This window comes from Amblyomma americanum, chromosome 10 (genome assembly GCF_052857255.1).
Source record: "Amblyomma americanum isolate KBUSLIRL-KWMA chromosome 10, ASM5285725v1, whole genome shotgun sequence".
Classification (NCBI taxonomy): Eukaryota; Metazoa; Arthropoda; class Arachnida; order Ixodida; family Ixodidae; genus Amblyomma; species Amblyomma americanum.
Genome location: NC_135506.1, coordinates 132,646,757 through 132,660,410, shown reverse-complemented (window position 1 = coordinate 132,660,410; position 13,654 = coordinate 132,646,757). Strand labels below are relative to the sequence as shown.

The 13,654-nt window shown below is 49.5% G+C and overlaps 1 protein-coding gene across 1 annotated transcript in view; it reads right to left on the bottom strand.

The window, feature by feature from the left end:
* LOC144108723 (uncharacterized) overlaps positions 1 to 13,654 on the bottom strand; it is a 161,151-nt gene that overhangs the window by 13,599 nt on the left and 133,898 nt on the right. Inside the window, exon 13 of the mRNA XM_077641893.1 lies at positions 5,768 to 5,890. Within this exon, the coding sequence (XP_077498019.1) occupies positions 5,768 to 5,890 (123 nt within the window). The remainder of the gene's footprint in view (positions 1 to 5,767; positions 5,891 to 13,654) is intronic.

Sequence of the window (13,654 nt, the reverse complement as noted above, 5' to 3'; positions counted from 1 at the left end):
CAGTGCAGTTTGTGTGTCGCAGGGACGTACGTAGCCAGGAGGGTGGCTTATGGGGATTCAGCCCCCGGGAAATTTTTTCGTACTGTTATGCACCGCTGACCAAAACAACTACCGGCACTGGAAATCATGCTGGATTTTGTCTACAATGTCTTTTTCACGCTCGAAAAGACATGTCGGCGCGAACATTGCGAACTCGGGCTGGATTTCGTGACAATTAACGCCCATGCACCTGGAGTCACATAATGCAAGGAGCCCCATACGAACACGAAGTTTCAAGCGCATTTCAATGACGAGCACGCTCGTCACTCTCGCGGCGGCATCTCGCGGCGGCCGCGAAATCTAAGGAGCGCATGGATTGCAACTCCGAAACTTAATGGATATAAATTTCTCATAAGCTTTGTCCTTTACATAGCGAAGCAGCAAAACCAATGCAAGTAAAAGGCTATGTTCCTTCAGGTCCATAAACGCGTAATTAGGAAAACGTATGACTATTCATTAGCCTTTAAAAGTGCAAAAATTTTTTCTGTTTATTTGAAAAGTTTGCATCATGATCAAAATTATCATGCGAATACAGAAATTTCCAGGACATCAATAACCAATTTGACCGACCTTGCTCACTGCAAGCGCGGCCCACAGGCCGTTTCCAAACAAACTCTCTCGGATAATGGGTAGTTCAACTTGTCGCATCATCTGAGGCTCTCATTTGTCCTTCACTTTCCTTTTTTAGCTGGCTGCTTTTGCTCCTTTTTTTGCACCACACCAATACCGTTCTTTAATATTCCGAGCACAATGATTGTTGCCACTTTGCAGGCAGCTAAAATACGCATTTTGTATGGATTTCTACATTCTTCCTCTATTATTCTATCCATATGGTGCTGTCGCAACCGCAGCGTGGCCCAAATACAGATCGCGATTTCTGCGATCATGTATAGTTTTATTCTTGCAGGGTAGTCTGTCTTTCTATAAGTAAAGGTTATCACAGATAGTAATCTGTGATTGAGCAACATGTTTATTTGGCTCGATTGACATAATATATAGAGCAACTTTAACTTATGTAGGTGGATTTATCAGAGAATATACGTATAATTAAATATCTTCTTGCCGTGTTTTGTGTATACATGCAGTGAACTTTGCTTCCAGCGACGCTTTTTTGCCCTTTCTCAACCTATATCTTCGAATTTGTGATATTTCATTGTATCTTCGCATTTCTAACGTATATTTTGCAGAAATCCTGCTTTTTATATGCGCTCTCTGTTGCGACTATAATTTGAGTGCAATTACTTACAATATTTGAGCTGTGACAGCTGCGGCCGCGCAATACATTGGAACGATGGACAGCCTATTGGAACGATGGACAGCCTCACTGAGATTTTCTTCCTGGCCAGTGCACACGTACAAAATTGTAATCAAGGTTCTTGAATGACAATGATGTGTTAAAATATTTGTCTTCAACTTGATTGTTCATATGAGGCACGTGCACTACTTTGCTGGTTTCCAACTGACATAGTTCTAAAATGCATGAGACATTCTCTTTACTTGCTAAATAGAAAAACGATGGAAGCCTTGATATCAGTTATTTCTGCCACAGTTTTTTGGGCATACCAATATATACTTTTATGAAAAATGCATATTTTACTTGCCCTTGACAGTGCGTAGCGTTCCAGAATTTGTTTGCTCCATCTAATAAGCAATAGCATTGGCAATGGCAGATCAAATACGATTAATGCATTTGAACCCTCTGCAAATTTTATAAGGAGGAGGCCGCGCTGTAACATGAGCCCCCCTCGAACAACATTTCTGGCTACACAACCGGTGTGTAGTAATAGGTCATGAAAAGCAGCCTACCACTGTTGCTCAAGAATAAAGCATCTGGCCAGTGGGAACCTCTGCATGGGGTGGAAACAGAGAGCCGAGCGAAGTGGCTTGAAATTAAATTGGGGAAAGCAGAGAGAGCTCTAAAAAGGAAAAAGATAGGGACAACGTTAAGAGGCAGAAATAATCATACATTGGATTGGGCAGGGCATATCATGCGCAAAGCAGATAAACGATGGCCTCTTGAGTTGAGATGTGTTCCTAGGGTAGGCACGTGTAGAATGGGTGGCAGTAAGTCAGGTTGGTGGATAAGATGAGAAGTTTGCGCGTCCTGTCATTCATGTGCATTTACGAAATCATTCATAACGCGCACTATCATAGAAAGAAACAATTTACCAGTGCCCATAGCCACTGAATCTAACGCCTCCACATTTCTTGCTCTCATCCGCCGCGACGTTCGCATTTGAAATGGTTGTAGCGTTCGTAATTTTTGAATGTTTTCTTTTTGAAGCGAAAAGCTTCACTACGCGGGTCACAGCCGAGCTTCGCGAGAGGCGAACTTGTGAGCTATGCGCATGCGCGAAAACGAGGGACGTCACGCGCCGCGCATGTGGTCGCTCCTGGCCTCTACCACAGCCGTCGCTGCCGCCGACACCGTCGCCTGACCTTTCGGCGCAGCCGCGCGCTGCTGCACATGTGCGTCATGCGCATGCGCAAGGAGGCTACATAATGCGCTTGACGGAGAATAGGCGTGCGCACTCGGCATGGAAGAGAAGGAGAGTGCGGCCGCTGCTAGACTACGCAGAAAAGCTGAGAAACTAAATTCGTCCGATCCAGAAGTACTCGCTTGGTAGTTGGCTGCACAACAGCCAAAAAATGATAAAGCCAAAGCTAAACGTGCCGCCGAAATGCCTGAACAACGGGAAACACGCTTCGCTAAACGACGTCGGAAAGAAGCCGAAAAGTGTGTCTTTGGTGGCTACTGCGATACCGAGCCAAGTGAATGTTGAACTTTGTGTAGTCGCGGGTGACTTTAACCGTATCTCCAGCTCCCTTGACGTGCAACTCAAAGATTCCTTTTAACTTGGACTTGGTCAGTTCTACCACTGAACAGACAACTGAATGGGGGGCCACTAGAGACCTTGTATACCAAATACAAACTGTGCATTCTACATACTCTGTAACAACAATAGAGATACCCGCTTGCTACTACTCGGATCACCGGGCTGTCTATGGCTGTAGAGAAACTGCAAGACAATGTGTCCAATAACAATAAATAAAGAAGTTTAATACTGTCGATTCTGTGTCTAACTCGTAAACATATGCCATTGAATAACTAAGTATACGCCTGTTGGCAAATGATGTATATAATACCAGCTAAGCTACGAAGCATAACCATGACGTCAAACTAAGAATAACTGAAGCTTTTCGCTTGTATATCCAGGCTTAGCCAGAGCTAAGCCACTGAATAATTTTTTCCCAGTTGCTGTACCTTTGCGATTACTCCTGTTCTTTTTGTGCCTAATACGTACACTCTAATGTATTACAGCTCCGTTATGTCTAATATTTTTCTTTAAATGTATAATTTGTATTATATTGTTTTTATCGCCTGCTTTTTATTTACTCTGTGGTGCTTTATTATTTTTTCTATGTTATACCCAGCGAATTTATTGTTCCTTTCCTTGTTATTGATGTTCATTGTACATGTTTTTATATTGACGTCCCCCCCCCCCCCTTATGTAATACCCTCGAAGGAGGGCCTTCGGGGGTGTGCTGAATAAATAAATGAAATAAATAAAAGTTGGCTGCAACTGGCGCAGATTATGGTTTGTGGGTATCAGTTGGAGAGTCTTGTATTTAATTGGAAGTGGTCAGGCGGATGGCTTTGAAGAAGAAGCTGATAATGAAGGAGCACTAATATAACTTCCTGGTGATGTGGCAGTTATGTCTTTAACGCCGGAATTATGAGTAAAATAGAGAAACCGTTGCCAAGGCATTATGCCAACAAATGCACGCATATTCCTAAGGCGACGTCAAATATTTGTCACAGGGCATAAAATGTGTTTCGTGAATTGGCCACATTACCCTTTTCTTTCACTTGGGGTCAATATTCAGAGCTGTGTAGAAACCCAACTCGAATAGCCTTGTTTGTTCCAAACATCTCCACTTGCGTAACGGGGTGCACAAGTTGCATTTACAACAAAAATAATTTCACTGGTCAAGACTGTGCAGTCCCTTTCTCTCTGCTACTTGCAATGAGACGCTTTCCAGACAACTTATTTTCGCGCAATTCACATGCTCTAGCCCACAGTTACAGACAACGAACAAAAGTAGCCGTTACATTGCTACTCTCCTCCCTGTCGTCATTGCTGCTATAGGCATGCTCACCAACTGTTACTTCTTTAAGACTTGCATGGATACTCGGTCACACTTTCAACTGTTCGTTGTGCAGCACCTCAAGGTTGGAGAGTACGAGAAGGAAGCTCCTCGAAGTAGAAACTTCAACACTGGGAAAGAGAGGGCGATAATCTGTTCACTGACTATGGTTTCGAGAAAACAGCTTGTCTTCGTGTGGACAACTGCGTTCATCCTTGGAGATGATTATATGAGCCCTACTGTGCGACGCAGAAAGGTAAGTGTTGAGATGTGGAAAAAGAAACTGTTTGGGAGAGGGTGACGCGGTGGTTTAAGTTGTTTTGAAAAGCTCTTTATGGTGTAAGAGGGTGAGTCTGAAAAAAAATGAAAACTAATTTTTGAGGAAAGGAAACGGCGCAGTAATTCTCTCACACCTGTCGGTGGGCACCCGAACTGCGCCGTAAAGAAAGGGATAAAGGAGGCAGTAAAAGAAGAGATTAAGAAAGAGGTGCCGTAGTGGAGGGTTCCGGAATAATGTCGACCACCTGGGGATGTTTAACGTGCACAGACATCGCACAGCCCACTGGCGCCTTAGCGTTTCGCCTCGATCGAAACAGGGCCGCCGAGGTTGAGTTCGAACCCGGGTACTCCGAATCAGTAGCCGAGCGCCCTAACCACTGAGCCACCGCGGCGGGTTTTGTTGAACAAATTCAGGCTTCCCGCCTTAGTCCCCTGCATGGCCACTTTGCTATGCACCACCAACTTCGAGCATCTGTCTCCCAGGGCAGGATACCCTCTTTAAAACAAAGGGGGTATTTTTGTCTATGGAACATTGTGCAATAGAGCGGGAAACTGTCGACACTGCTGGCCTTAACCAGAGAATATAACTTCTAAAATTACTCCAGCACTGGCACAGACTACTTCTCACGGCCATCATGCAGGGCGTAGAGCAGCCCGCGTGAACTAGTGCTTGTTCGAATTTTCAGAGCTAGTTGAAATATTTTGCTTCATGAAGCCGTTCCCACAACACTTCCAATCAAAGCAAATATATCTTTTACTTTACCCAACCCGTGATACCTTGCAGTTGAGATAGCACATCAAGAGAAACGCTGCAGCGGTGGAGTGAAATGATTTTCGGTATATTTTCTCTTGCAGATATAGAGGGACGCAAATGCCAATATTGGGAACTACCCGCGAATCAGAACTCAGCGAATTATTCGCCAACAAAAAGGAAATCGTCACGGCTCTGGGTAGTACACTTTTTATCTAAAAAATTTCCTCACATTATTTCAGCAACAGTGCACAAATATGACTGCCTCTTTTCCTTCACACAGCTACCTCACAGCTGGACAAAACAGTTTACTCAGATAGGGCTGGCTCCTATGAAGTATTGCAAACAAAAATTTTATCTGAGCTACATTTATAATTGAGTACACAGCGCGTAATTGTCATGTCGCTATGGTGTCACTGTGGGCAATAAGACGTTTAACTAAACATCGGCAACAAGTGCTAAGCGATAAGTTATTTTTCATTTAGGGCTCCAAAGCCAGGCATGTTAGCGACGCGTTTATGAACTTCGAGATTTACGAAGTTACCTTACCTTTTGGCAAAGTGACGTTGAATCGTCATACGTCAGCACCTTTCCGCTCTTGCTGTTGTAGGCCAGGGCGCCTTGAGGGTCGTCGTTGTGGTAGCGAACGTTGAACTCCGCGTTCTTGCACACCTGCGTTTTTTTAGGGGGGAACAAAAAATGCGAAAGCAAACATCGCATGATAGCACTACGCAACGTACGAAGAACAAATTCAAGAACACACCGTGAAAACCATGGGTCTCTTTAACGGCAACGTTTCATTTTATTGTGACGTTTGTCAGAGGATGCAGAGCCAAGCATGCACGTACAACGCAGTGTATGGCAGAGCGCAAATGAGGTCATACGTGGTCGAGTGGTTAGGCACTTACAGCGTTACCCTGAATACTTTTCCATTTCTGGCTGCATATGAAATAACACGATGTTGCTCACAATGTACCAGCGAGTAGCCTAACTGCAAGTGAGCCTAGCTATTCGAGAAAAGTGCTGCGCTAAACTGCAGTAAGCAATTGAAAAAAAGGAATCGAGCTCTATCTGCGCAAAGGGTTCGCTGAAACTGAACTCCAAGCCCAGTGCTGATTTTCTGTCATCTCGTTTACAAGCATCGCAGCAATTGGTCAACTACGGGACACTTATATACCCGCATCCCTTCAGTCAGCAGATCCACCCAATCTACCTCAACCTAACCCGGAACTTGATGCCGATATTACCTTAACCGAAATCCGCTGAGCACTCTAATATTCACCGCTCTACGGCGCCGGGCCCGGATGGCATAACGTACAAGGCACTACTCAATCTGGACGAAGTCTCGCTTTAGCAACTGACGGAACTCTTTAATAACCACTGGCACGCTGAGACGCTCCCGTCAGCCTGGACCCATGCCAACATGCGATTTATACCCAGACTGACAAAACCCCTCACCCTTCAAAATTTGCGCCCCATCTCCTTAACGCGCTGTGTCGGCAAGCTCTTCGAGCATGTTACTCTCAACCGCCCGCAACCATTCCTAGAAACAACAGGCTTCCTCTCTAACGTTCAATTTGGCTTCCGTCCAAACATCTCGGCGCAAGTCGTACTTCTCGTCCTTAAGGAGTCTCCCTTTCACACTAAGCGCCGTACAGCCGCTACGCGAGCCATACAGGCCCTGGATATTCATAAGGCTTTCGACACAATAAGCCATGACCACATCCTGACGACATTAGCCACCATCGGCTGTGGCACCCGCATATGACGTTATGTAGGGGTCTTCCTTCAGGGAGGCACGGCAAAACTCTATCTTGGGGACGTCGCCTCCCAGCCTTTCCCCCTGCCTAACCGGGGAAGCCCAAAAGGGGCGGTCCCATCACCTTTACTTTTTAACATTGCCCTAGCGCCACTGGCAAAGGCGCTTGCTGCTATCCCAGGGCTCCACACAGCCATATGCGCAGATGATATTGACACGAGGACTGGAAGTAGAAGAAGAAAGAGATCGCAGCCTCTAGAAGTAGACGACGCTGAAGTGGAGGTCCGTTTTTCTCTGGTGCCCTCGTTCAGCCGCTGCAGTTCCTTTCCAGTGCAACAACTGTTGCACATCTGGTGGAGGTGCGTGGTACGCTTCCAGACCTGCGTACACCTTCGATATAAAGACGGCACTCACACCGGTCCATCAGCGCCCAAGCCGCCGCCTCCGCGGTGAGACACCTGAGTTCGGGCCTCTTGACAACCCGACGAGGAAGACGCAGCCTCGACCGACGGTCCCACCGGAAATGGCCACAGACAGTAGGTTCCCGGCGCCGATCCTCTACCACACGCCGCGAACACCGCCATCTTTTCACGGCGACGTGTACGAAGATGCGGAAGACTGACTGGACACCTTCGAGCGGGTCGCCCGCTACAACGGTTGGAGCGACGACCGTAAGCTCCATAATGTGTATCTTGCGCTCGAGGACTCCGCTAGGACATGGTACGAGAACCACGAGAGCAACCTGTCCACCTGGGAGACATTTCGCCAAAATCTCATAGCTACATTCCCCAACGCAGACCGCCGGGAGAAATGAAGCTGCGCTTCGCTCCCGTAACCAGCGGACTAACGAAAGCATCCGCATGTATGTAGAGGACATGACGCGCCTCTTCAAGCGTGCTGACCCATCCATGGCGGAGGAGACGAAGCTTCGCCACCTCATGCGCGGGGTCAAGCAGGAACTTTTCGCCGGTCTTGTGCGCAGTCCACCGCGTACTGTTGCCGAATTCCTCACGGAAGCGTCTACCATGGAGACGACGCTCCTGCAACGAGCCCGGCAATACAATCGGGATGTAAGCACGCTTGGGCCCGCTGTTTCTTCGATGCCGCTAGGGAGTGATGCGGCCGTTTTACGGGACCTAATCAGGTCGATCGTCAGGGAGGAATTACAAGCCCTCCAGCTGCCTCCCAGCGCGTCGTCTGTTACATCGCTGTCTGAAGTCGTCCGGGACGAGGTGCGCCTAGCAGCACAGCAGCAACAACTGCCTGAGATCCCAAGACAGACTGAGGTCAGACCAACCTATGCATCTGTCCTCTGCCGGGCCCCAACGCCAGGCTACGACGTGAATACCGCGACTCACGCAGCGCAGCAGTCTGGTCTTTCCCGTGTGCCTGCTCGACCAGCTTATCAGCGGCCACGGAAGTGTGAAGTGTGGCGTGCACCGGACCGGCGGACCCTTTGCTACCACTGTGGTGAGGCGGGACATCTTTACAGGGCCTGCCCGTACCGCCGAGTGGGTCTGCGTGGTTTCGCGCCCGACGACCCTTGTCCCCGGAATTGCGAACGACCATTCGAAATTGAAGCTCATCTGTCGGCCCGTCAGAGGCCTGGGACATACGGTCGATACGATCCTAGGTCATCTCCTCTGCGTTACCGCTCCCCAAGCCCTCGCCGAGACGCCGGCTACCCTGAGCGGCGTTCTCCCAGTCCCCACCGGGAAAACTAATTCCAGCGGTCTCCGGAGGCAAGGCCGCTGCTGTCGGGAAAACTGAAGATCCTCCGCCGCCGATATACCGATACGCTGATTCCTCACCGGGGCAGGGTAGCAACAGCATCCGACGCGCTACTTCTGATTTGCGTGTAACGATTGACGGAACTGACACCATCGCTTTGCTTGATACTGGGGCTGACTATTCCGTGATGAGCCACACCCTCGCCCAGGAATTGAGCAAAGTTTTGACACCATGGTTGGGCCCTAGCATTCGCACGGCTGGAGGTCACCTCATTAGCCCGGCCGGAAGGTGCACAGCCCGAGTCGGCATCCGCGGTTTCGTCTACGTGGGTAAATTCGTCGTGTTGAGCGAGTGTTCGAGAGATTTGATCCTGGGCCTCGACTTTCTACAGGCAAACGGTGCTGTGATCGATCTACACGAGGCGCGAGTCGCATTTTCGACGAAGCAAGCCGTGGCGCACAGTAACACAGAAGGCCCATGTCTCGTCCTCGAGCGGGACGACAGGAATGGACAGCCAGTGTGTCTGGATAACAAAGAACAGGCTTGTTTATTCAGCGCTGATACTTATAGCCGAAGGTGGAAAGGGGTTAGTTAAAACAGAGGGCGAGGGATAAGCACGTGGTAAGGAAGCCTACAGAGATAGCTTGCGTGCTTTCATCTGATATGATACATCCTCCTTCTCAACAGCTGTTCACCGCCAAGCTCAACACCGCTGGCTTGTCTGCTGAAAGTGTTGGTCGTAACCCAGATGCTCTGGTGGTCGCATCTGTCGTGTTGTCCTTCGCAGTGGCTGAAGCGCTGACTGCTCAGCTGGCGTCGGTGGAGCCACAGGGGCAGTGGACGCCACACCTTGTGACGATGCCCTGTTGTCGCCGAAATCTTCGTCATCTGATGAGTCATCAGACCATTGTTCCTTCGTTGCCAAAAGGTGTCAGCGGTTTCGCCGAAGAATGGTATTGTCCTCTGTGCGCACGTGAAAGGCCCGCGGACCGGCCGATCCAACCACCTTGGCTTTTCGTGACCATGACTTGCCGTTCACACGTACCACGTCGTTGTTGCTCAGGCGTGGTAGAGCTCGCTCGTTGTGGCTTATCTGTCGGTGTTTGTTCACCCTTACAGTAGGCAGGGGATTGAAATCCGGCACGGGTATGCGCAGCCGCCTTCCTTGGAGCAGCTCGCCTGGAGACCGGCCATCTTCAGTAGGACTTGCCCTGTAATTCAACATGCCCAGCCAGAAACACTCGCTAGCAGCTTTCGTTTTCTTTAGAATGCGCTTCACGATTTGTACACCCTTTTTCCGCGAGCCCGTTAGATTGAGGATATTCCGGGCTTGATGTCACATGTTTGAAATCATAAAGCTGCGCAAAAAGAGCGAACTCGTGGCTGATGAACTGCGGGCCGTTATCTGTGCAAACCTTGGCAGGGATGCCGTACCGGGAAAATACTGCACCTAGCTTATCGACAACCGAACTGGCTGTCGTGTCGGACAGCAGCTCCACCTCTGGGAAATTGGACATCGAGTCGTAGGCGCACAGATAATGTCTTCCGGAGTATTGAAAGAGGTCGACCCCGACACGGTGCCATGGTTGAGTAGGCGTTGCCCGAAGAATCAAAGGCTCTGATGGTTGCTTATAAGCATAAGTCCTGCACGTTGGACAACTTTCGATCAGAGACTGAATGTCAGAGTTTATGCTCGGCCAATAGACCATCTGCCTAGCCCTAGCTTTGCACTTCACCTGACCAAGATGACCTGCGTGAATCCGCTTTAGCATATCTCTGAGCATGCTTGTCGGAATTACTACTTTCGATCCTTTCAGGAGTATACCGTTGGCCACAGAAAGTTCGGCAGCCACCGGTTTCAGTGGACCATCCACAGTCTCTCCCCTCGCTAGCTTCCGCAGCACTACGCCAAGGTACGGATCGTTAGCAGTTTCTCGTGCAAGTTTCGCGGCTGTCTGTTCACTCACGAGTGCTGACACAACCGTCACCGCGTGAACTTCGACGTCGCACGTGTCTGCAGGTGCCTTGTGGTCAGGAACAGGAGACCGGAACAGCATATCAGCCAGGGCCATCTGTTTGCCGGGAACAAAGGTGAGAGTGTAATCGTATTTGAGCAATCGAAGGAAAAAACGTTGCACCCTAGGCGGCATGTCGGCTATGCCTTTCTTTGATATGTTTATCAGCGGACTGTGGTCACTCTCTAGGATGAGTGGGCGGCCATAAACAATATTATTGAACTTTTCGCAACCGAACACCAAAGCCAATGCCTCTTTTTCAATCTGAATATCTTTGTTCCGATTCGGTCAGCGCTCTTGACGCGTACGCTACCGGTTTCCAGCAATCCCCGTGACGTTGTAGGAGCGCCGAGCCAACGCCACTTTGAGAAGCATCTGCAGTCACTTTTGTCTGCAAGCATGGGTCAAATATGGCAAGCACTGGTGCTTCGCTCAACTCTTGGCATATAGCTTGCCACTCGTTTTCGTGATTCGATGTCCAATCGAAAATGGAGTCTTGTTTGAGTAGAGAACGAAGCGTCGACGTGCGCTGTGAATGTGACGGAAGATACTTGCCGAAGTGGTTAACGACCCCGAGCAACCTCTGTACCGCCAATTTGTCTTGAGGCTTGGGCATTTTCAGAAGACCATCCACGAGATCGGGATTGGGCCTAATGCCCTTGTGGCTAATGATGTCTCCCAAGAACAAAACTTCTTGTACGCCGAACTTGCACTTGGATGCATTAAACGTTAGGCCCGCTTCTTCAGCTGCTTTAAGTGCCCTGCGCAGCCTCTGGTCATGTTCCGCCCTTGTCGCACCCCAAATCAGCACATCATCCACGTACACGCGTATGCCTGGGAGGCCATCGAAAACCTCGTTGAGGGCCTTCTGAAACACCTCGCTAGCTGATGTCACGCCGAATGGAAGTCGAAGAAACCGATATCGGCCGAAGGGGGTAGCAAATGTGTAGATCTTGGACGATTGCTCGTCTAGTGGGATTTTGTGAAATCCAGCATTTGCGTCGAGATGCGAGAAAAACTTCGCGCCTGCCAAGTCCGCTTCAATGTCCTCGCGGCGAGGCATTTGGTAGTGCTCTTTCTTCAAGCTTTCATTTATAGGTCTCGGGTCCATGCAAACTCTCAACTTGCCGTCTTTTTTTAGCACAATGACAAGCGGGTTTACCCGGTCGGTAGGGCTGCTGACCTTCTGGATGATGCCTTCCTTTTCCATCTGGTCCAGTTCCGCACGGAGAAGCTCTCGCAGTGACAGGGGAACCCTTCGAGCTAGCTGGACGACTGGCAGGGCTTCCTTGTGCAGTACCATCTTGTATTCACGTGGGGCGCGTCCTATCCCGTGGAAAAGCCGTGGGAATTCCTTGACGATCGGTTCGGCTTGGCTCATCGTCACGTTTTCTACAGCGCGCTGGACGATCCTTAGCTTCTCACTGGTTGCCAAGCCCAAGATAGCACTGTGGTCTTTCTTTACAACAAAAAATTCAGCCCACACATTATGGTCGCCAACAGTCACGGGTGCTGAAAACTTGCCGATGTTTGATAACGTTACCCCCGTAGGATCTCAGAACGGCGCCGCTTGGCATCAGGGTAATGGCCTTAAGCTTGCGGAACATAGAGAGCGGCAAAACGTTCGCCTGCGACCCTGTATCAACCTTGAGCCTCACGTTTTGGCCTTGAATTCATGCGTCCACTTGCCAGTCACGTTCTCTGTTAACGCTGCCGACAGCGACGTCCAGCACCTCGAAGTCGTCGCTTTCATGCTGTACTTTGTAGACGTCATCTTGTTTCCTGCAGCAAGACGCGAAATGGTTTCGCCCATTACACGAGTAACAGGTTTTTCCGTAGGCTGGGCAGCATCTCGAAGCATGTCTGCGGTTGCACCGCGTACAATTTGGGTCGCGCCTGGACCCTGTCTGAGCACTCTTCCTGGCCGTAACAGCGCCCATATCAAGTTCTTCATTTGCCTTCCCCCAGACTTCTTTTTGGCGAGCTGAAGTCTCTGCCGCCTTGCATAAGGTGACAGCTTTTCCCAAGGTCAGGTTTTTGTCCCTGAGCATCTTCTCTCGAAGCTTTGGCGAATAGGTTCCGAACACAACTTGGTCGCGCATCATATCATCTGTCATGGCCCCGAAGTTGCAGTGCTGCGCTTGTCTCTTTAGGGCACGTACAAACTGCTCGAAAGGTTCCGCCTCACCCTGACGACGAGAACGGAAGACGTACCTTTCGTGGATTTCGTTTTGTTGCTCCACGCAGTACTCTTCGAATTTGGAAATCACGGTGGCGTAGTCTTCCTTGCTTTTTTCTTCGGTGAATACAAAGTTGTTGAAAATGTCCAAGGCACCCTCTCCAGCAACGCTGAGCAGCAGGGCCGTCTTTGCCGCCTCTGATCTTGGCTTGTCGGTGCATGCCGTGGCTTGAAGAAAAAATTCGAACTTCTGACGAAACAGCCTCCAGTTCCTTCCTCCATCGGCGGTCAAACGCAGCGGTTCGGGCGGCCTTAGGTGCTCCGTGGCGTCAGTCCTTACATTCGGCTAGCCCCGGAAGCTGTCGTTTTAACTGGTCGCCTTCACCCCACTTCTGACACCATGTATCGTCCTCGAGCGGGACGACAGGAATGGACAGCCAGTGTGTCTGGATAACAAAGAACGTGCTTGTTTATTCAGCGCTGATACTTATAGCCGAAGGTGGAAAGGGGTTAGTGAAAACAGAGGGCGAGGGATAAGCACGTGGTAAGGAAGCCTACAGAGATAGCTTGCGTGCTTTCATCTGATATGATACAGCCCAGGAGTCAACGCTCTGCGTATAGTCGAAGACGACGTAATGCTGCCACCACGGTTCAGTGTGCTGGTGTTAGTGAGGAACGACTCGTTTCACGACTACGAAGTTATTGCGGACAGTCACCCTTCGCTGTTGCTCGAGAAGGGTGTAGCTATTGAG